The sequence below is a fragment of the Carassius gibelio genome, chromosome B22 (assembly GCF_023724105.1).
Source record: "Carassius gibelio isolate Cgi1373 ecotype wild population from Czech Republic chromosome B22, carGib1.2-hapl.c, whole genome shotgun sequence".
NCBI lineage: Eukaryota > Metazoa > Chordata > Actinopteri > Cypriniformes > Cyprinidae > Carassius > Carassius gibelio.
The window spans coordinates 24,808,834-24,831,522 of NC_068417.1; the positions used below are offsets into that span (position 1 = coordinate 24,808,834).

Sequence of the window (22,689 nt, forward strand, 5' to 3'; positions counted from 1 at the left end):
TTTCACCTTATCGTTGCAATACTTATTAAACTTATTACATTTTTATTCCATTCATAAAATTTGAATGGCTTTATTTTAGCTTTATTTTAAATACAAAAATATGTTTTGGTTACGAAATAGTTACTAATAAATAAACAATAGTACTGGAAATGAACACTGGAAACAGTTGTAAATTTATAGTAAACCAGTATTTGTAATATAGTAGTGAATTTGATTGATTGATTTATTTTAAATAGTTACCTTTACCCTGATCCTCCCATGACTTTATTGATGCTGTTACTATGATTCCACTGATGCAGATATAACAGATATCATCTCAGAACAACACATAAACTCTGGCAACCATTTAGGACATGGTAGCATAAAGGCGGCTTGTTTGAAACCACTCCCATTTGAATCGCCTCTTTGCGAGAGTTCATTTGCGATAAATTCTCTCAGAGTAAACGTTTTCATCACTTCCTGATTAAAACACAGTGTTATATGTTATTTCGTTCTCAAGGTATCGATGAGCTCGTGTGCTGAGCGTGCTTTCATTCCACTTCCTCGAGCCGTAACCAGCTCTCAGAGAGCAGGCCACGGGGCACTTCAACATCAAACGAGGCATGAACACGAGACACCGGCATATGAGAGAGAACGCCGGCAGTGCGGCCCAGGCCTCCATCTGCACTCAGACAGCTGGCATCAGCAAACTAACCACAAAGTGCCTGGATTACACACAACATCTCTTAAAGCCTCCCAACACACTGCGCACTTTGTACTCATCAAACCATCCACATCAGTAACTCATTCTGGACGCCTCGTATAAAGAGAAGCCAGGCGGTTTTGACGGCGATGAGTTGGAACCTGCGAAGGAATGAAGCCAGACACAGAGGTGTACAGCATTAGCGTCTTTTATTTCGGTTTCTTTTTTTTCTCTCATTTCTCTTTGCATAGGAAATGCACATCTTGCTTTTAGTAATTGAGTCGATGGAGGTGGACACTAATGGCTCCAAGAGAAAGGGGCAATGTCACTACACACAGTAAAAACAAGGAGAAAAAGTTCAGAGTAAGAACCGAAAAGCAAAGTCATTCACAGCTCAAATACAGAAGCTCCGTGGAACTAGTTATGGAGCTGGTACCAATACAACGTGAAGTTTTCTTCTGGAAATGTATTATAGGCACAAGGTTTATTTATTTTTTTTGTATTTTACTTTTTATTTTTTTGATTGTATTTAAAACTTAAGTATGTATACGGCGATTCTGCGATGTGAGATGGAGTCGTATGAGATAACAATTCGTAACTATTTTACGCTTCGGGGAATTGGTACGGTTGTACATTTGCGCACAACCTGCCTACTTGCTCAGCTGAACCGTCTTGCGTACTTTTTCATAAAATTTCATAAAATAGTTCTGTTTTGTCAGAAGATGGGGTTAGATGTATGAAGGATGATGATGGACATGAAGATTTGGGGTGGTGGAGCTGGTTGAAGGGGTCTTGTAACATCACGCCAGAGATTCATGTGTAATCTTTCACGCTATCCACCGCGATTGTCTTCTTTACGATTAGGGCCGCAGTGCTGGTTCATTTTCAACAGAAGGGGTCTAGCAGAACTTTGTTGAACATCCTAAGACTATACGCACAAGCACATCTATTTCCAAAAATATGTGGTACAACATGTCCTTAAGATATTTAATAATCAGTATAAACAAAGAGGAAACACTTTAATCATAACCATTTGCTGTATGATTTGGTTTATGGATATTACTGATTACTAGAAGACCTCTTTTCCTTGGGGTTGGATTTGATCCTGGTATGCAAACTATTATTTTCGAGTCCCTCGAGTCCACACTCGATATTTGAATCCTACCCTTTAGTTAGCTTGAAGTCAAACAACTCTTTAGAGGACCTCTTAAAACTCTGTAAACGGTTCTCACGCATACATTCTTCTGCCAACAAAGAATTGTATTTCTACAGTTTCCTGCAATACTTATTCGGTGACACCGTAACACCACTACTAAACTCTAAATGTAAGTTGATTCTTTTTAGTGAATCAAAAACATAGCTCAACTAGTGGAATTTGATTCACGAACAAATGATTTTTCAAACCGGGGCTTGAATCAAAAATATTTAGCACGACCAGTGTAGTCCGATTCCCAAAAGATACTTTTTTGAATCAGTTCTTCTTAGTAAAGCCCAAAAAGTGTACTCTGATAATCGAATGAACGAATCTATGAGTCAAGTCTGTTAATGAATCAAAAATATAGAGTTCAACATCAGTGTAGTTCGATTCCTAAAAGATGAACTCCAATGAGTCGGATCCCATCAGTGAACCGAAACAGCGCAAATAGTGTACAATGACTATGGGCTACAGTAGTTGCTGACCGGTTGTTTCAATGATAATTTGTGGTTAAAAACAAACATTATGCATTTTATCAGTAACATTTTATAAAAAAAATTTTTTTTAAATCAGACTTACATTTTTTTAGTATTATTGTGTTGTTTGTAACTAAGCGCAATTATTAGATTGCATTTATTTATTAAATAATACATTCAATTTCAAAATGATATCAGTTGGTAATGGAATTGCATTTCTTTTCCTTTCTTCCAAATATCTATTCCCTAGAACCAGTAACAGAATCTTTAAAGGAACCATTACGGAATCGGATTCGTTCTTCACGATTCTCGTCCCCATCAAAGAGCCTTTTGTATTAAACTTGAGAACTCCAGAGATACTGTGGATTGCATCTACAGCAAGAAGACGCCAGTTCCAGTGAGTATCGATTGTGGAGTGTTAGAACATGAGGAAACACAGACCTTCGTGATTGTTGTTGGAGATAATGGAGATACTGAGGGCTACAGCAGGACATGGGCCAGAATTTAGGTGGACGCCATGCTTTTGTAGACGTATATCACGTCCTTGACTTCACTACGGTGAAACTGGTTGGGGACAAGTAAATGGAGAAGCATCTTGGAGGATTTTGACTGGTGGCAGAGCTATGTTAGATCATCTAGTCGTGTTTATATCAGTTCATTATGGAGGCGCATGCAGTTTATAGAGTGTGGTTACTGAACAGCTATAATCAGAAAAAGGCTAGTGGTGTTGAGAAAACAAACGATTATAAACTGTTAACTGGTTTGATATTCAGAGAGTGATATAATACAGTTTTTAACAGGCACTACATTTGATCTTCTTAAATACATCAAGTAAAATGCTGGTTTGCTTTTATAGTCCAGTTATTCCTTTGATTTCGATACAAGTTCTTAAAAAAGAGGAAGGCAAAGGTGCAAGTACCAGACTCTGATTAGATTAGCGTGTCGTCAGTGCATAGTTTTCATGCAGATTACGCTGCTATGCTATCAGAAAGCAGGGTCGTTTCCAGTTAGCCTCCACTTTATCAGCAAAATTTAGCACCTTGTAATGATACTGTTTGGTGCAGTTAAGCCCCCCGCCACTGGTGCATGATGGGGTTAAATTCATGGTATAGTGAAGTTGACAACACGTTTATCCATACGATGGGCCCTGAATCCTCATCAGGCCCAGTTTTGCAAATCGACTCCCGAAAGTGAAACATGGGTGTTGAGCGTAACAAACAAATGTGTACCTGTAGTCAAATCTGTAGTTCTTTATTTCAATGAATGGCCGCATACTTGATTCAATTATAGTGTTTTTGGTTTTTAGACTTTAAAATGTCTCACGATTGAATCGTACCCTGATATAAGCCGTATTTCTGCCTTAAACCATCCAATGCTTTGTTCCCGCCTCAAATTAATTTAAGTGATACAATAAGAAAGGCCCACAAAAGTGGGGACATAAAAACGGTCAAGGCCTGCGGGACCTTTATTCAACCCTGTTTTAGGACTAGTATGAAACCGATGTTATGGTGAATGGAAGTATTAAAGGGATAGTTCACCCAAAAATAAAAATCTGGTCATAATTTATGAACAGCCGATGGTAGCCATTGACTATTTTTTTTTCTAAACTATGGAAGTCAATGGGTAACATCAACATTTTTATCACAATTTCCATTTCTGGGTGAACTATCCCTTTAAAATAACACTAAAGTTGTAGAATGGTCAGATTTTGATAAAATGCCACAAATTATTTGTAATATTTTATGTAATCCATGTGAACGAAAAAAAGACAGTTTAACCTAAGCCAAACTGAAATATGACAAAAATGGGATGGGAACGCTGACGACACGTAGGACTCAAAATGTACGTATTTTTGAACATTTTGTGTAATTGAGTAATTTCTAGCATTGAGTAATTGTATGTCTTTTTTTAGTGTTTTAAACCACCATAAAGCGATCTCCGTTTGAGTTATGTAACCTGAGGGCCTCGCTTTCACATGAAATGTAGAACTGAGTGAGGAATGGCTTTATCGACGGCCCATCGTGACTGACCTTTCCGTCATTTAATGTCACTCGAGTGTCTCTGTGTGTGCTGGTGGGCGGTGGAAGAAAGATGAAGAAGTTGAAAAGAAAAAAGAATCATGTTGCATATCAAGCGGTTTATTTTCCTGCATGGAATGGTGAACACAAAAAGATGCCTAGATGCATTTATAATAGGGGCATCCTTTGGCCGTCTATGTCATTGTCTTCTGCCTAAAACTAAATTTAAAATGCATAAAAACGCTCTCTTCTTACCAACATCCTCAGAATTGTCTAGATTTAGCTTCATCAACACTGATGCAACAAATAACCTTCAAAACATACAGCATACTTGTAACATCCATTTACAATGGGGGTTTCACCTCGGCATCCTACACTTTTCAAGTATAGGAGTACTTCTATACCATCGAAAGAAGAAATAAGTCCTTAAATACATACAAAAAGGAAAGCAAAAAGCAAAAAAAAAAAAAGAAGAAAAACAGGAAACAGGACGTTTTCAACTTAAATCCAGTTCCCCAGAGGACAAACAAAACCAGTTCTATTTATGTGGCCTTAATACAAACGATCAGAAGATTCACAACACTAGTTTTTCCTCATTTAATCAATGTTACAAAAGTCCTGCATTATAAAATAGGGCAGCTTTAAAATCAGTGTAATTAATAAAACTATACAATATACAAACATCAAATCTCCCATACTCAGGTGCGTCCGCACTAACTCTCGTATCTAATCCATTCGGTTTGTTCGCTTCTCCCGCGTCTTCTCCAACATTGTACCAAAAAACTAAATTACACACACACAACACGAGAACAAAACAGACTGCCCAAACTATTGCTTGTAATTCTTTTTCTCTTTTTTTCTTTCTTTAAAAAGGGTGCAATTTTGTCATTATCTTACACATACAGCCAATCTCACTGATTAGATGCCAGGCTGCTCGAAACAAGGTTTTTGTGACATAAAAAAAAAAAAAATCCGTGCAATCGTGTTTCCCTTCGCTCTTTTAAGCCCTGGAAGCTATTTTTTTTTCTTTTTTTTTTTTTCAATTATCACAATTGTCATTATTTTATATTTAGTGCAGACAATTAAGAAAGTAATGCCCAACTCATTTCTAAAGGGTAGGCAAGAACAATGACAAAAAAATCACGCTAAAAAAAACAAACCCCACACAAGTGTAACTACTAAACCATCACATCATATGTCTGGGAAATTTGTCCCCATAATTAGATTTGTTTTTTCTTAAATGATATATGCAATAGAAAATAAACAGGTAAACAATTAATATAACATGGAACTTTTCAAAATGTACAAAACCTGGGCATAATTTTTTGTCCTGGACGTGTTCGATTTTGAGTGTTTGTGATGGAAAGGAAGTTTCTTCGTTTTTAAGGCTTGATTGATTGATCGATAAAACACAAAGTATGCGAAAACAATGATGATTGTTTGTGTGAAACCCAAGTGTGGCTGATCAATGGCGTTTTCTCGTGTCATGGGCATAAAAAAAACACACTGAAGTTCAGCCGCTTGACCTGTCAAGTGCTCACTTTGGTGAAAAAAAATAAATTGACTACATGAGTACAAGCAAGTATTGCATATTAATCTTTTCCTCATTATCCATCTCTTGGAACGAAAAAAAAATACAGGAAGACCGAAAAAAAAAAGTAGTCGTCATTTAGAAATCGCAGCAACATTCATAAATATCAATACACTATTGTTAAATCAGAGAAAACTGGGCATGATGACACTACAACCTTCGTGTTACGCATTTTCTTGGGCAAATGATTGACTTTCAACTGACTGAAGTGTGAACGATGGGATTTTCGAAGCAACGGACGGCCGAAAGTGGCGATATGTAGTTAAATGGAGAGTAATACTGTGTATTATCAATTAGCACTAATTTCACTCTCTCCGAATGACCACATGTGGGAGGTGGGGTGAAACGGGAAAAAAATTGTCTCCACATTGCAGCTTGTGCAATAACTCAGAACTAGACCATCGCTCAAGGCACATTGATGTGGAATCGTTCGTGCAGTTGGGAAAGGGACGATGAAGTGCGTACGTATGAAAGTGATTGTTCTGACGAGAATAAAGGAGGAAGGGAGACTTTATAGAAATGACGACAAGCTAAGAAGAGTCAGAGAGATGTTTAGCTGGTTGATTGTGAGAACAGCAGTAAAAATACCCTCTTTTTAAAGGACCAAACAAATACTTGATCGGCAAGTGCCTGATGTTGGGATTACAATATTTTTCACACTACTTTAACTCTACGTAATCTATGTAAAAATTTGTCACTAACACTAGAACATGCAGATTATTTTCTTACATTTTTTAAAAAACTTTACTGAGCTTTGATGACGGTGGATGAGACTGCAAGTGTGTATGTATATATATATATATATATATATATATATATATATATATGTGTGTGTGTGTGTGTGTGTGTGTGTGTGTTTCGTACAGAAAATGAATAAAAACGCAAAAAAAAACAAAAAATAATTGCATGCAAGGGAAGCTGGATCTTCACATTTTTGCGCGACACTTTCAAAAGTGTTCACGAGGAAGTTAGTTCAGTATTTCGCCTCTTGCGTTAACTTTTTTCATTCATGATTTCACAAACGGCTAATTCTCTTACATATTTAATTATGTGTTCGGTTAAATTTAAACATTTGCTTTAGCATTTCGGAAATGTACTAAATTGATTGTTTAAATGTTGATATTTCTTAAAGGGATATTTGTTCTACAATGCTAACAATCGATGAACAAACAAACAAACACATAAAAAACAACAACAGAAAAATCAATTACAGATCCCCTTATTTCTCACAAGGCTATTTGTTCTATTTTTACGTGTTTTTTTTTTCTTTTTTTGTACCCCGATATTTTAGAGTCCTGGAGGTGTGAATGGACTAGGAAGAAAAATATATATATATTTATATATATACTTTTCAACAATCGCTTCAACGATCTATCTTACAAAGATATTTAACAATCCAACATCTACCCAACAAAATTGCACTTTCCTCAATTCAGTATTCACGGTTAACCTTTTCTTGAAGTTTATGGAAGATCGAAACTTCACTTGGCCCTTGGCGTGCGACAGACCTTCCGCTGGGGTTTAGTAGAAAGAATCGCAAAGATTTTTGTACGAAAAACACAAAATATAAACATGCCTCCAAATGGGGAGGGAGATCTCCCATTAGCATACCGTAAAATGACCTGGTATCAAACATCACCGTTCATGACTTCTTCATCGCCTGCCCCAAAATGACAAAAAACAACTGAAAACAATGGGTTTGGTTGAGTCCTTGAAAGTTCTTGATCTGACATGGTATTGATGGTGGTGGTGATGATGGTGGAAAGGGGAGGAAATGGTCCTGGCCAGCAGACGCAATAGAGGTTTTTAGCTGGTGGCATATCTGACCCAGGCAAAACCTCCAACGTTCACCGATACGAAAACCGGATTGATCCATCAAAACACGAGTTATTGAAAGGCAGAGCTCCGACCTCCGGGTGGTTGTGGGTTTGCGACCCTTGGCCATAGGCTGCGTTGGAAAAGCCTTAGAAATTCACTTTAAGACCACAGGCACAGAAGCGGGAAGCTCTTTGAGTGCGTCATGTTACGTTTTCCTCGTCTATCTGTGAGGGTGAACAAAAAACACAACAAAACCAAACTAAAGGGGAAAAAAAAACGTGCACGTTTCCGAGAAAACAAAGCTCTTCATTTTTTTTTTGAGCTCCACCCTCAGAAGAGCTGGACAGCTACTATATATGAATATAGGCATGTAAACCATACATATGGAAGAATACATATGGACTATATAGATATATAGTAAGTGGGTGTAAGCGCGTTGAGTCGGTTCCTCTTGTTCCAGGGCTTGGCGGGGTTCTGCTGGAGCCATGCTGTGGGTCTGTCCGGTACTGGGGCAGCAAGTGGCTTCTCTCTGTTCAGACTGGTGTACATGTTTGCGGGTCGTACTCAGGGGAGACAGAGGGGGTGGTCGTGTGACCTCGGGAGCGGCCGGTCCGTGTCGGGAGTCTTTAGCCCAGGTACCACTGCAACAACACAGAGAGGAACAGATCTGTGAGCTCTGGAGTGCAACTTCAATGATATCAATGAACAATCAGTGTCATATACTCTTTTGGAATATATAAATATATAATGTTACCAAAGGTCTTACTAATGTTACTAATAATGTTACTAAAACATTGTTTACAAATGCTGCTTGATAATATGTAAAATAATATTCATCTTACTGTTTACCTTACTTGCCTTCTTCATACGTTTCTGATGTTACTTTGCAAGATTCACAGTGCATGTTAATTCAAAACAAATGTTTTATAATCAAAATCTATTTTTAAGCCCTCCTCTCCAACCACCTGTCATACAAAGACAACTTTTCATGATTCAATCAATTCTCAAAGGATAACATCGTGTCTTGTCGTATGTTTCTTTTCCGGCTGAATACACACTTTCGAAACTACACCACAATGCAAAACCCACCCAAAACAAAACATAAAAATAAAATAAATATCTAAAAGTTGTGACTGCAGTTTTATGTCAACTATGACCCCCAATCCTTTTGTTTTTACCCCCATATTCATATAGTATCAGTATTATAATAGCAGACAGAAAAGCATCCACCGCTTGCTGTTTTCTTATGGGGTCACTTTAGTATCAGCGTGATGTCTTAAGCTGGTGCTTGACTCTGTGAGGGCTCAGCTCCACAACATTGTTTCTCTTCCTGTTCCTGTCCATCTGTTCTCTCTCTCTGAATGCCTCTGCAGCTCTTTCCGCCACACGGCCATCTGTGGACTGGAGTGGTGAGGTTAGTGCGCTGCACCCCTGTAATCCTTCACTCAAATGGGCTTATTGATTGCTTTGCTCCATTGTTCACGTTTTCAGCAAGTGAGCAAGTGCTGTTTGGTCAACGCCCACTTTTTCCCTCCGTTCTTCCCTCCCCTTTCCAGCTTCCCTCCTCTCACCAAGTTCAAGTTCATCCTGGTGTTACATCATGTCTGGTTGCCTGGGACAACCAGACAGCCGTATACGTGACTATCATTAACAAGGCCCTTATCCCTCTTTCTTTCTGTCCCTCTCTGTTCCCTCTTTCCTTGCTCCCTTTCTTGCTATTCTCTCTCTGGCCGGCGTTCTGTTCGTGCGATGCGATGCGATCCGCCCCGCGCTGCAAATACACAAGCTATTGATTCAATGCGTTCAGTGATTCACTGGCTCCTCCCACTGATGGCCACCAATCAGCAGCCGTGATTAATTAAGCCCATGGGGTTTCCAGCCAGTCAGAGTGAAATGCTGAAGGACTGCCTTCTGATAACGACACAAGACTGCACACCACTCACAGGTTTTTTTGTTTTCTATTATTATTGCACACTTTATAAAACTAACTTTAAATGACTTTATAGAACTAAACTTCAATTCAATTAAAATAATTTTGCATTAAATTAAGTTAATTAGAATTTTTAATGCATTATATATAATAGTTCTATTTTTTACCTTTCTGTAATGATTTTATATGAATACATTATCATAATATACAGAGATAACATACTTAATATATATAACATAATGAAGACATGCTAAATATTTACTTATTTTAAATAATTGTTTTAATATTTTTTATTATTTTATAATTTTGTTTATAATGTCACATAAAGGTGTGTAAATATTTGTAAATATTTATTATTTTTATAGTGTCATATAAATGTGTGTAAATAGACATGCCAAATATTTACCTTTTGTAACCTATTTTAATATTGTATTATTTTATATAAATAAATTAATATATAAATAAATATATATATATATATATATATATATATAGCTCATATGAAAATATTTATTATAATTTACAATATATATATATATATATATATATATATATATATATATGCATACACCTTACACTAAATGTATATTTTAATTTGAGTTATTTACATATATATTTCTATTTTTTTATAATGTACAATATGATACCTTTTACTAAAGGTATACTTGAATACTATATAATTAATATTAATTTACAATATTTTTATGATGCACTACACTTACATAGCTCCATATTCAGTGTTATTTTTAGGCCTATGAGGTATTTTTAATTGAATATTATATACTATACCTCCAAACACACTTCATATAAAGTCTGTAAACAAATGATACATTATTTTAAAATATTCAAAAGACCTAATAAATCTATTGTAATGTCTTATAATACTTAATAAACATTACTGTTACTGCATTTATGCATTCATGTATAAATCCATACACACACATGCATACATACGTATCACATATTATATCTATGTATTACAACTGCGGTTATTTTTGAATATATGTAAACATAATAATGTGCAATATTAATGAATACATGAATAGTTTATTATAGCATCTACGCTTCATATAATGCCCCAGCAGGTTAATCCAGTAGATGATCTAATGTAGTTAAGAGGAATGAAATGATATGTGAGATTGAGTGGCTTCACTCCGGTTGGAAATGTCCCAGACATGGGCTCTAGCGTACGGCTCGTTTAAATTCTATTGCTCACCGCAAGCGCAGCGGAGAAACTGGAAGGTTAGTTTTTAATCAATAGAAGCTGCTGACTCTGGACTTCTGCGCTCCGGTGCAGTGCAGCTTCCTTGTGTCTTTGTCTATCGACTCGACCGCTCTCTCAAACTTTTCCTCCCCTCCCACCTCTCCTGTCCTGAGAAGACTTTTGGAGACTCAGAGAGCAGGATTGTGTCGTGTTGGGTTCTCTGCGATAGTCCCGTAACTCTGTGGACAGTGGGCTTATGTTACAGCAGAGGCAGTGCTGACAGCTGTGATTTAGTCTGCAGATACGCGGCACGCAGGAGCACAGAGGGGAACCAGACAGACAGACAATAAAACGTGTGAAATTACATGCTGTCATTCTTACGTTTGCAACACGGCCGGCCTTTCAGAACCAGAACGAACGCAGCTAAATAAAGAGAAAACAATCTTGTATCAATCAGTTAAGAACTTCACTTTGATATATTCTGTGGAACATTAGAGAGGTGCTTGCTGGAGATCAACTAACATTTACATATTCATAAGATGGAATGATACGACATACAGATCATTTAACTGTTAAAGCAACAAAAAACAAACATGCAAAAAGTAATTAATTAATGCTCAATTTCTGACACAATACACCAAGCTAAACAAGTTTACAATCATTACACTGCTACAATAAAAATACAAATTCGAAGTATTGTCAATAATAAAAGTTTAGTAAATAATTAAGTAAATAATTAACAGTAAAAATAATTGCTAAACACATTAAAATAGCGATTAAACAACAGACTTCAACCAACTCACATTGTGGATATTATTATTATTATTAGCAGTAGTAGTAGTTTAGGAAAATTATAAATAATTGAAAAGAAAAACACAATATAAATTTAACAAAAATTACAAACCTGACCTGTGAATAAAATATTAATATAATATTAATATTTTGTAATAATAAGAATAAATAATAAATTATTAATACTAGTGGTGAAAAAATATAAAAATCTTAAATAATTTAAATAAACAATAATATATGTTAACTTAATAAAACAATGGACTACAACAAAATTGTATTATTATTATTATTATTAAAACAATATTAATGATATTTTTTAAACCGTAAACATTTAAATAAATCAATAAAATGTATTGTGAATAATAACAATAATAATATTAATAAATTATTATCATTATTATTATTATTTAGTGGTAAAACAAATATATAAAAATACATTAACAAATGACTACAATAAAATGTATTTTGATTATTATATTATTATTTTATGACCAATATCAATAATTTGCTAGTAAAAACCATAAACATATTTAAGTAAAACAATAAAATGCACTGTGAATATAATAATACTAATAATAAAACTACAACTACTACTAATAATAATGTATTAGTAAAATCATTCAATAATTGTGAACAATTAATGCAAAAACATTAAAATATCAAATTATTTTAACTATGACAAAAACAACATTCAAATCATTTTTCTTTTCCTGTTGAACATTCAGTGGTGTAGTAGGTGCTACTCTTTAGATACCTTTAGATTTATGTATAAAAGTGTAAAAAAAAAAAAAAGTTAGAACAAACGAGATGTGCGGGATGATCTATGATTTATGGCTTTGTTCAAATCCCTAACCCTAAGTATTATCAATAATAATGATGATTTTGCCTTAGAGAGCAGCACTAATGAATCTTTTCATTGGCTCTCAGCTCCGAAAAGTCCTCAAATGTCCTCTGCGGTGAAGTGGAACGCCGTGCCAGAAAAATTTCACACACATCCGGATCAGTTTTATAGACTCTCCACTAATGGATGATGTTAAGATTTAATTAGGGGTGACAGAACCTAGAACAGTGTAAAAATGTACCGGGAATAAAACATCTAGTGTAAAAGGATCACTCCCTAACAAGAACAGATGCATTTTGGGATAGTTCATCTGGAAGAGCGAAAAACTACGACAAATCCAAAACTGTGGGATTCAACCTCCTTCATCTGTCACGAGACCGAATCACACTCAAAGCCCAGGAAGAGAGCGAAAACGGGAGAGAAAAGTACGATTCAGCAGAAAAACGAATGAAACGGTGGTGCGAGAGAGAGCCAGATGTCCCGCGGGCCACACGCGAGATGATCCATGATCACTGACTCCCTTCATACGACTCTACGACACATCGGCCTGTTCAAACAACCACACAAACATCGTCTCAGAGCGGCATCTTAATGGACCGTTTCTTTTTCCTGAAGGCTCTGTTTGGATGGAGCTTCAAGCCACCCACACAGAGTCAACACACTTGGCCGTTTGTGTTCGTTTTGGCGGGAAGGATGTGTACGGGATTAAGTCATTTCCATACAACTACAATGACGTTGTACCCTGCGGTTAGCATTAGCCACGTGAAGTCACAGAGGGCTGTTGTAGGGGCTTTGAGACGTTCGTTTCCCAAATGAATTTTGAACCGGCTCTTTTTAACGATTCATTTGGGCGTTTGTGATTCAGTCGGCTGTAGGGGACAACCACACTTACACACAAGAGAATGGGAAACCACTTTGAATCAGTTCATTTGAATTCTGGTAGTGATGCAAGGATGTAAAAGGTTTTGATACTACTTTGTAACTAAAAACGTATACAATTTTGAAAATGTAATATAATGAATCATATGCAGGATTTTACACAATGTATATATTTAACTTGGAAAAAGATTTGTTTTGTATGCATTATATTTATTTTAAATATTTATAATGTCTATTTATTATTTATATAGATAGATTGGTTAAAATGAATGGGAGCTCTCGACGCGAGTGGGCTGGGTTTTAAAGGACGTACGTCAGCGGTTGTAATAGATAGATAGATAGCTGTAGTCTACCCCTCAATAGCCTTAGTGTCCTGTTTGAAAGCCTTCAAGGTGAACGCTGTATTAATGTAGTGAGAGGAGGGGAAGAACCTAATGCAAATAATACACGCCACACACAGTGCAGCACATCTGCTGGAGGCATACAAGGTAAGACACGCAGAAAAAGACTTCAGAGGGAGGAAAAGGAAGGAGAAAGGAAATGAAATGCAACGGTAACGGTTAATAGACTGAGAGACAGATTGAAACTCAGTTAAAGGGATAGTTCACCCAAACATCTAAATGCTGTTTGATTCACTCATATCATTTCAAACCTGTATGACTGACTTTATATTTGGTGGAACACAAAAGTTTACACCTATATATAGAGGAGGATATTAATGTTTTAATAAAATATTTAATTCATTATTTTTTTTTAAGTTCACAAAACTGTACTGAATGATAAACTGAATTACTTTTTATTGAATCACTTGATTCAGTTCAATAAACCAGTGAATAATTCACTTAACTAAACTAGAAGTGAAGATGGAGTGAAAGATTGTTAGTGAATAACAATCTGATTCTCTTCACAAAAGTATCGCAAAACTTTAGAAAACTTGATGACTCGTATGGACCACTTTTAGGAAAATCTCAGTCCTCGTTCATTCACATGCAACCAGCACATTCTTCAAAATATCTCTTTTAAATCACACAGGTTTGATTTAACAGTGACATGCCAGAGCTCTACCCTTTAAAACCAAATGGGAGTAAAACAAGTCGGAGCGATTGCGTAGAGGAATGAGAAAGTCAGGTGGTAGAGATAAAGGAAGGACGATCAGAAAGCGACAGAAGCGGGGGCCTGGGAATCTTGGTCTGGTCCTTTAACTGGCTGTCAATGGCAGGAGTAATCTCATCAGGACGGAGGAGTGCTGAGTCAGCAGCTGCGCTAAAGTGCCTGAGGATGAGTGTCATCTCAGAGGAATTCAGCCTCATGTAATGCAAACCAGCCTGGGCCTGGAGAGCAGTGCTTATAAAAGCCAACTCAAACCCAAACCGCCCAGCCACGTATTACAGATCCCTGTGGGACCCCGCAGACATTTACTACATTATTTATTTACATTTTGCCATCAGACGCTACGGGGGAAAAAAGAAAACGGAGCGCAGCAGTCCATTAGACGACCCCAAACAAACAGCTCACACCTGAGGGGGATATAAACATATTCATGTTGTTTATTATCACAGCGGTGGAGAAGCGGCGATGTTCACAGGTGTGCGGGAAATGGTCGCTCGTCCCGTTCCCGTTTCAGATTTGTGGAAGTGTGTATGTGCTCTGACAGAAACAGCAGCCTGTGATTTCTGGGGTGTGACACGGAGCATAGAGCTGAAATCAATCTTGGGTAATTAATTTGTGTGTCCGGCAGTCTGGCACGGTGCCCTCTTCTGGCTTCAGGAGGAAACGCACGTGGGCGAAAATTTGTTTAAACAACACTATTAAGGAGGCATCGTCTTCCCTGCAGGCTTTTGAGGTTTCTTTGTCTCTGGAATGAACATTTTTTTATGAATTCGAGTAATAATCGTTAGGCATGTTTGTGGGGACGTCTCCGCAGATGCTTAACTACGGCAAATTGACGTGGAGGACAAGAGTCAATTACTGATGTTATCTCTCCTGCATGCTAACGTTTATAGGAAGCGAATAAAAGCCAAGGGTGCCGGCGTTCTCATCTTGGCCTCTATGAGACCGATTTACTGCGTGTGTGTGTGTGTGTGTCACATTGCGGTGCCTATCTGCTCTTCCCATCACACTCAGTTCCTCCCAGCGTGTTCTGATTAAAAACGCTGTTTATGAATCACTGCTTTATCTGCACCGCTCCGGGACTGGGGTCAGGCTACAGTCCCTATGTGCTGCGCAATTAAACACATATTACAGACCTGTGTGACTGTGTGTGTAGTTTTTCTGTTTTATTGATCAGAATTGATTGAGTCTGTTTTTTCAGGGTTTAAATCAGGGTTTAAATATATAATCATGAAAACATATACTTATCGCTCTTGCAGTACTTGATGTCATACACTGATTATTCTGTATAGAGGTGCTTCAAGTCGAAGACGCCTAATGTATGCTGCCATGACAAAGCACGTATTCGACAAATGACGTCGGAAAAGCATCAGCACATTATAATCAGTTATGGTCTACTACTGTACCGATACAAAATCGTCCTCGTCTGCATCGTGATGCATCAAAGAAATAATTAATTTCGACACCCCTAAGAATTTTTTGATCTTTTAATTAACTAAGCTTATCATTTTTTGATAATTAAACACTAATTCTAAAGAAAAAAAGAAAAGAAAAAAAATATATATATACACACATACACCTTTTTTTTTTTTAGTTGCCTTCTAAATCTTTTAGGCTTAAAAATGGCCCCTCTGTTTGTACAGGCATGACACTCGTGGTCCCAGCCTCGCATCCGTATATCACTGCATGTGGTGCCAACCTCTCCATCTGAGAGGGCGAGCGCCAACAGCTCCCATGGCAGCAAACCCTGGAGGGCGCTGCCAACCTCCCACCCCCCTTCTCTTTCATTCCCTTCCCCTCCGCCCATGGCAGACCCCTCCATCATACTGTCCCGTCTCTCGCTCTCTGCCTGGTTACCATGGCCGGGCCGCTAGGAATGTTTACAGTTAGGGTCACATCATTCTCGTCTGCCCGTCACTTTCGCTCTCTTTTGTACCCCACCCCCTGAAACACGTCGGCCACCACGGGTAACTTTTGTCCTGCCCGCCCCGGGGTGGTCCGCACCAGCTTATGAGGCCAATGAAATGGTGCGACCGAACCCTGCCGTGGGGTCACAGGCTTGTCAATATGGCCAGTCTGAGACTCATACAGTGCTTTAATATAAACTCACAGTCCTATCACTGTCTGGCTAGACAGAGCCTCAAAGAGTTCACTGACACAGTGGGTGATGGGAGATGTCTCTCGCAGCTGATCTACCCTGGCTTTCACAGAATGACAAAAAATTGTTCGCAAAAACCCTAAGAGTTTTTTAAAACTTCAGATATATAGTAAAATTATTAGGTTACTGTGTATCGAATTAAAATAAGTACTGTGCAAAGCAACAAAAAGCACAAAACAAGTGTTTTTCTTTGCACCTGCTTGCAACGATTAAGGTGTTCAAAGGCTGATTGTTTGTTTGAGAACATTGTTTTGTGATGTTAAAACGAAATGGCTTGAACATCACATGAAAGAAGAACAGAACAAAAGAATACTGAAACAACTGATTTGTGAGCAGTGATCGTTTGAGAGTACTGAAACAAGTAGAATAAAAATAAAATAAAAATAAAAATAGTATGACAAAAAAAAAAAACTATATATATATATATATATATATATATATATATTTGTTATTCTAAAAAAAAGTTTACAAAACAATAACAAAAATCAACTACAAATAAACTAAAGCATAAAAAATGTACACAGGCACACAATATGGATATATTATACTTATTACATTATATTATTAATATAAGTATACATTATGTAATAAATATTGTATTAAATATTATTAAATATTGATAGTTTACAAATGTTTTCACTCAAAAACATAAAAAATAATTAAATCTTTTAATTAAATTAAATGTATGCATTTAGCAGATGCTTTTATCCAAAGCGACTTACAGTGCATTCAGGCTAACAATTTTTACCTATCATGTGTTCCCGGGGAATCGAACCCCCAACCTTTCGCTTGACAATGCAATGCTCTACCAATTGAGCTACAGGAACATTAAATGATAAAAATAAATGTATTAATATATTTAATTATGATACAGTACAGCTATGTATGAAAAAATATATAATTATTTTTTTAAACTATTAACTATTTAACTATTTTTTTAACAACAGACCAATAGAAACTCAAGTTTCCAAAAATGAAAGTGCAACTATGTGTGCTAGACTACAAATTGAAAACTAAAAATGAATATTAATATATAAATCAATATAAACACACACACACACACACACACACAAAGCTAGCTAGTTTTAATAATAAATATATATATATATATATATATATATATATATATATATATATAGATATATAATTTTTTTTTTTTTTTTACTATAACAACTCCAGTTGTCAACCCCTAAATAGGCAACAAGCATAAGAACAGATAAGCAGTGAAAGCAATCATAAGTATAGATATATAAATAAATAGAAAGCCTGAACCTTAGGCACCACCTGAGCTCTAAAGAAAAAAGGGAGGGAGAGAGGAAAAGGTGATAAGAGTGAAGGATAGAGAGAGAGAAAGAGAGAGAGAAAGGGAGGCAGAGACGGGCAGGAGTAATAAATAAATACAAACAATAAATAATAACAACCCCACCCCCCCGCTCCCCTCCCAACCAGCCTGACAAACACCTGCCTCCTTTCTACTGGGGGATGTGTGTCTTGCGGCCTGCGACACAGTCAATAAATCGATGGGAGGCTGCTGCAGGCCTCCGGACATATCACACACACACACACACAATCTGATCCAATCCAGTCTTGAGTGTTTCTCTACGAGCATGGTATTTTCTCAGCTGTGTGTGAGTGTGTTGTTGGTGTGTTATAGCTGCATTTACAGAGGTAACATGCTCTTTTTTTGCAGGTGGCAGTACAGGCTGTATTTGTCACTGTAGATATGTGTGTGTGACGATTAAGGTTACAGGCGGCATTTACACGACTGCAAAAAACAAACACAAGTTCATTTACATTAACAGGGTGATCCTGATGTCCATTTATGAATATATTATTGGTAGCGGTTGTGTGATATGAGTTTTAAATGCCTTATACCCCACCTGATAACTACAGACTAGCATAATATTTATTGTTTGATCACTTGATACCTACTTTATATTAAAATGTCTCTTGAAATTTGTGTTCATGTTGTTTTAGTTTTAAAATAAATGCGAGCTGGTTTGCAATTATCTAATGCAATTACACTTTAGGTAAAGCTGAAGTGGCTAAATATTTTTTCTGACATGACACTTACTTGGGAAATTACTTTGGCGATTACAAGTAACCCTATTTAAAATGGTGTGGATTCGCTGATGTGATGTGTGACGTCATTACAAATCGTTTCTGCTTGAGTAAAAGTTGAATAACGTTTTAACAGTTATTGGCTGATCTGGACAACCTCAAAGTGGCCAAATGTTGTATTTGGCCGCTAAATTATAAACTGTACCATATGACGACTAATCTGTAGCACGCAAGCGATTGTACACGTGTGTGACGGGTATAAATAAATCAAGGCTGTGGCCACCGTGCCGTTGAATCCGAGTCTGAACATGCCAATTACACACAATAAATCAGCTAGGAGCTCTCACAGCGAGCGAGGGGAGTTATATGAGCTGAAAGGCCTATTATGACAGACAACAAGCACTCTTGATGGACTTTCAGGGATTCGGCAGATCTGTGCATGTGTACTCACCTGAGGCTGCTGAGGGATATTTACAAAGCTGGGGTCTCTGGGGCCCACGCTGACAAAGCGCTGAGCGGGAGACGTGCTCGGTGTGGAGTAGGCTGTGGTGAATTAAACACACACACACACACACACAAAATGAATATCAATATTGTATCGGGAGCCGTACAGCTGTTGAGAGGAAAGCTTGATACGGACACTGCGCATGTTTGATGGGAAATTCTATTCATTATGAAAAACACTGAAGATAAGCTTTCACATGCTTGGGAAACCGGAGATACTTTACGTTTGGGATCAAGTGTTGAGTGTGTGTGAAGGCAGGTGATGGGCCGAAGTACTCACTTGGCGAGGTGGGGGAGTTGCCGCCTCCCTCGGTGGAGGTGGAGGGAGGTTTGGAGTCTGGCACGGGCAGGGGCACGGGTCGCGCCATTGGGGGAGGCGGAGGAGGAGGCAACATGGGGGTGGGCAGGAACGGGTTGTGCACCTTCCCTTGACTGCTCCCGTTGGGCTGGGTAGAAAAAGGACAGAAAAAAGAGAGAGAGAAAAAAATATCAACTTCCGGACACGTATGACCAGCAGGCACAACAGAGGTATCGCACGCGTGAACGTCAGGAGAACGTGCTCAGCAATTTTTCCCTGCTCCTAGCCATAAAGAAATCTGCTGCTGTGTGCACTTCACCGTTCATAATCTATGACCCAGAGCTGGGTCAAACACTCAAAAGGACTGGGATTTCTAGATCACATTTTCACATTTACAGTTTTGAGAATATATATACATATTATGTATACTGACACACACACAGACACACACACACACGCACACAAACACACATATATAAAAACATATAGTGCAGGCTAATCGATTAATCGTAATTAATTGCATCCAAAATAAAAGTTTGTGTTTACATAATACGTATTTGTGCTGTGTGTGTTTGTGTGTGTGTATGTATATATATATATATATATATATATATATATATATATATATATATATATATATATATATATATATATATATATATATATATATATATATATATATATATATATATATTCTTCATTTATAAACAAACTGTTATTTTGGATGCAATTAATCGCAATATATATATATATATATATATATATATATATATATATATATACATATATATATATATATATACATATACATATATATATATATATATATATATATATATATATATATATATATATATATATATATATATATATATATATATATGTATATATATGTATATATATATATATATATTTATAGTGTTTTCAAGTAATTTTTAGTTTAAAGGGCTAAACGTTAAATATTGTTAACATACTGTATACAAGTTTTTGGTTTTGTTTTGAGACTTCAAAAATCACTTTTATAATATATACATAATATTTATTTATAATATGGTAATAAATACAATTAAATATATAATTAATTAAATTTTTTTTGCTGTATTTAAGCATCTTAATGTCCAGTAAAAACGTCAGTACAGGGAACACTATTGTTAACTTCCCTCGTCTACATTAACTACTTCAATTACTTTAAAATACTAGATACTGTCTGCCATTACAGTAATTTACCTAAACAATATATAATGCCCTGAATGAACTGAAGTTATTTAGGACCATGTGTAGCTAGAAATGTACATATTTGTGAGAAGTAAGTTTAGGGTATACATGCTATTCTCGTATAATAATCTTTCTTTCCATTCTGTTGTACGTACGTTTCTAGCTTCAACTGCACAAATGAGCAAAACAAATCACTACAAACAAGACAATCCAGCCAACTAGGTATCTATATGGATACAATACATTATAAGAAAGTAGTGGAAGTGTGTATGTAAACAAAAATGCTCCTTCTTACATTAAGGAAGCCCACCTGTCCAGCTTGCTGACCACTGTCAGGGCAGACAAGTTGGACAAACTCCTTGAGCGTCTCCTGGGGGTGGTAGCGGATGGCGTGGTGGGAGAAGTACGAGCCAGGCTGCTGGATGATTGGCGACGTCGGGAAATGAAGACTTGACGGCGTGGCGTGAGGACTCGCTGCAAAGAGACAAACAGAGGAGATTGGTCAGAAAACGACAGACAGGAAGGATGGAGAAGAGGGATTGCAGGAAGAAATGGTTTGGATGTTGTGGTGGTTTTGTATTCGGTTGGACTTCTCATGCAGATGGGGATGGACACAGAAAGGTGGAGAGTTTTTATGGGCTTACTGGTTCAAAATAGCCACACACACACACGCTCACAAGGGGACGCAGAGGGATTTTAGTGAGGATGGGCGCTGTTTTGAAACTTTGTCTGTGATGGACAAAAATAAAGTCTATCAACGTCATGTCGTTCCAAACCTGTATGACTGACTGACTTTCACAGATATTGAAGAACAGCAGTGAAACAACATAGACTTTAATTGTGAGGACGGAAGGGGTTTCCTTTGGATTTCTCAGAAATGAATGACATTAGGGTTAGATGATATTTTGAAGATGTTTCAACTGTTTTTGCACATATAATGGAAAAAAAAATAATGGGGTCCAAAACAACAACACTGGAACAATGCTGAGTTTAAAGGGGTTTGTGAGGTGCCGCCACTTTGCTAGCGCCTTGGCCACCTGTGTGAAGAGCTTTTTCTTTTTTTTTTCTAATTAATTGTAAGGATGAAAGGTTTATTTTGGGTTTTTCAGAAATTAAGGCATATACAGTTTTGAGAAGACACTCTGAAGATGTTCCAACTTTTTTGTCCATATAATGAAAGTCAATGGGGACCAAAAATACAAGATTGTAGCAACATTGACTTTAATTGTAAGGATGAGAGGTTTCTTTTGGGTTTCTCCAACATGGAACAACATATGGGTGAGTAAATAATGGACACTTTTCACATTTCCAAAACTCTGAGAAGCAGAAGCCATCATAGTTATGTAAACTTCTATAGTGGTGAACAAACTACAACATATATATACTGTATGCTTTCCCATGATAGCATTTCTATGACTTTCCAAAGGAAGAAAACAATATTGAGGAAATATGCTGGTCCCTCAGCTGTTGGACTAGAAATATTTGCTACAGCATTAATGCCAATGTAATAAAATACAAAGTATGGTGTGTGTGCATTAAATGTGTTACTACATGTTTATAAAGCTAAAAAAATATAAAAACGTAACTGTGGTTTCAAGATCAAATACTCATTTTCTGAATGAATTTATTACTTAAAGCCATTCCGCCTTATTTCACAGGCCATACTCTTATCCCACACGGCCATGCCGTTGTTCAAATCAAATTAAAAATGGCACCTACTCCATCTCAGATGGTCCGTGATAGCACACACTCACACACAATGCATGCACCTGTTCGTAACAATGGGTAGGCACCGCAACAACCAGCTGTTCAGTCAACAACACTCGAAAACCGCAAGAGCACCGACGGAGAGCAAAAGAGCGTGGCACTTGGTACTATAACGGTTGCCAGATCCTTCTTTCCTCCAGCGTCATTATG

The 22,689-nt window shown here is 37.0% G+C and overlaps 1 protein-coding gene across 4 annotated transcripts in view; it reads right to left on the minus strand.

The window, feature by feature from the left end:
* Window positions 1-874: 874 nt before the first annotated feature.
* Window positions 875-22,689, minus strand: part of LOC127987488 (nuclear factor 1 A-type) — a 123,998-nt gene continuing 102,183 nt past the window's right edge. For 3 of the 4 annotated variants that reach the window (XM_052589833.1, XM_052589835.1, XM_052589836.1), the window contains 4 exons: window positions 21,068-21,246; window positions 19,540-19,705; window positions 19,207-19,298; window positions 875-8,421 (listed from right to left, as the gene is read on the minus strand). In XM_052589833.1, coding sequence (XP_052445793.1) covers window positions 8,407-8,421; window positions 19,207-19,298; window positions 19,540-19,705; window positions 21,068-21,246 — 452 coding nt within the window. In that variant the 3' untranslated portion in view covers window positions 875-8,406. The remainder of the gene's footprint in view (window positions 8,422-19,206; window positions 19,299-19,539; window positions 19,706-21,067; window positions 21,247-22,689) is intronic. The other variant, XM_052589834.1, reaches the window with a different exon arrangement.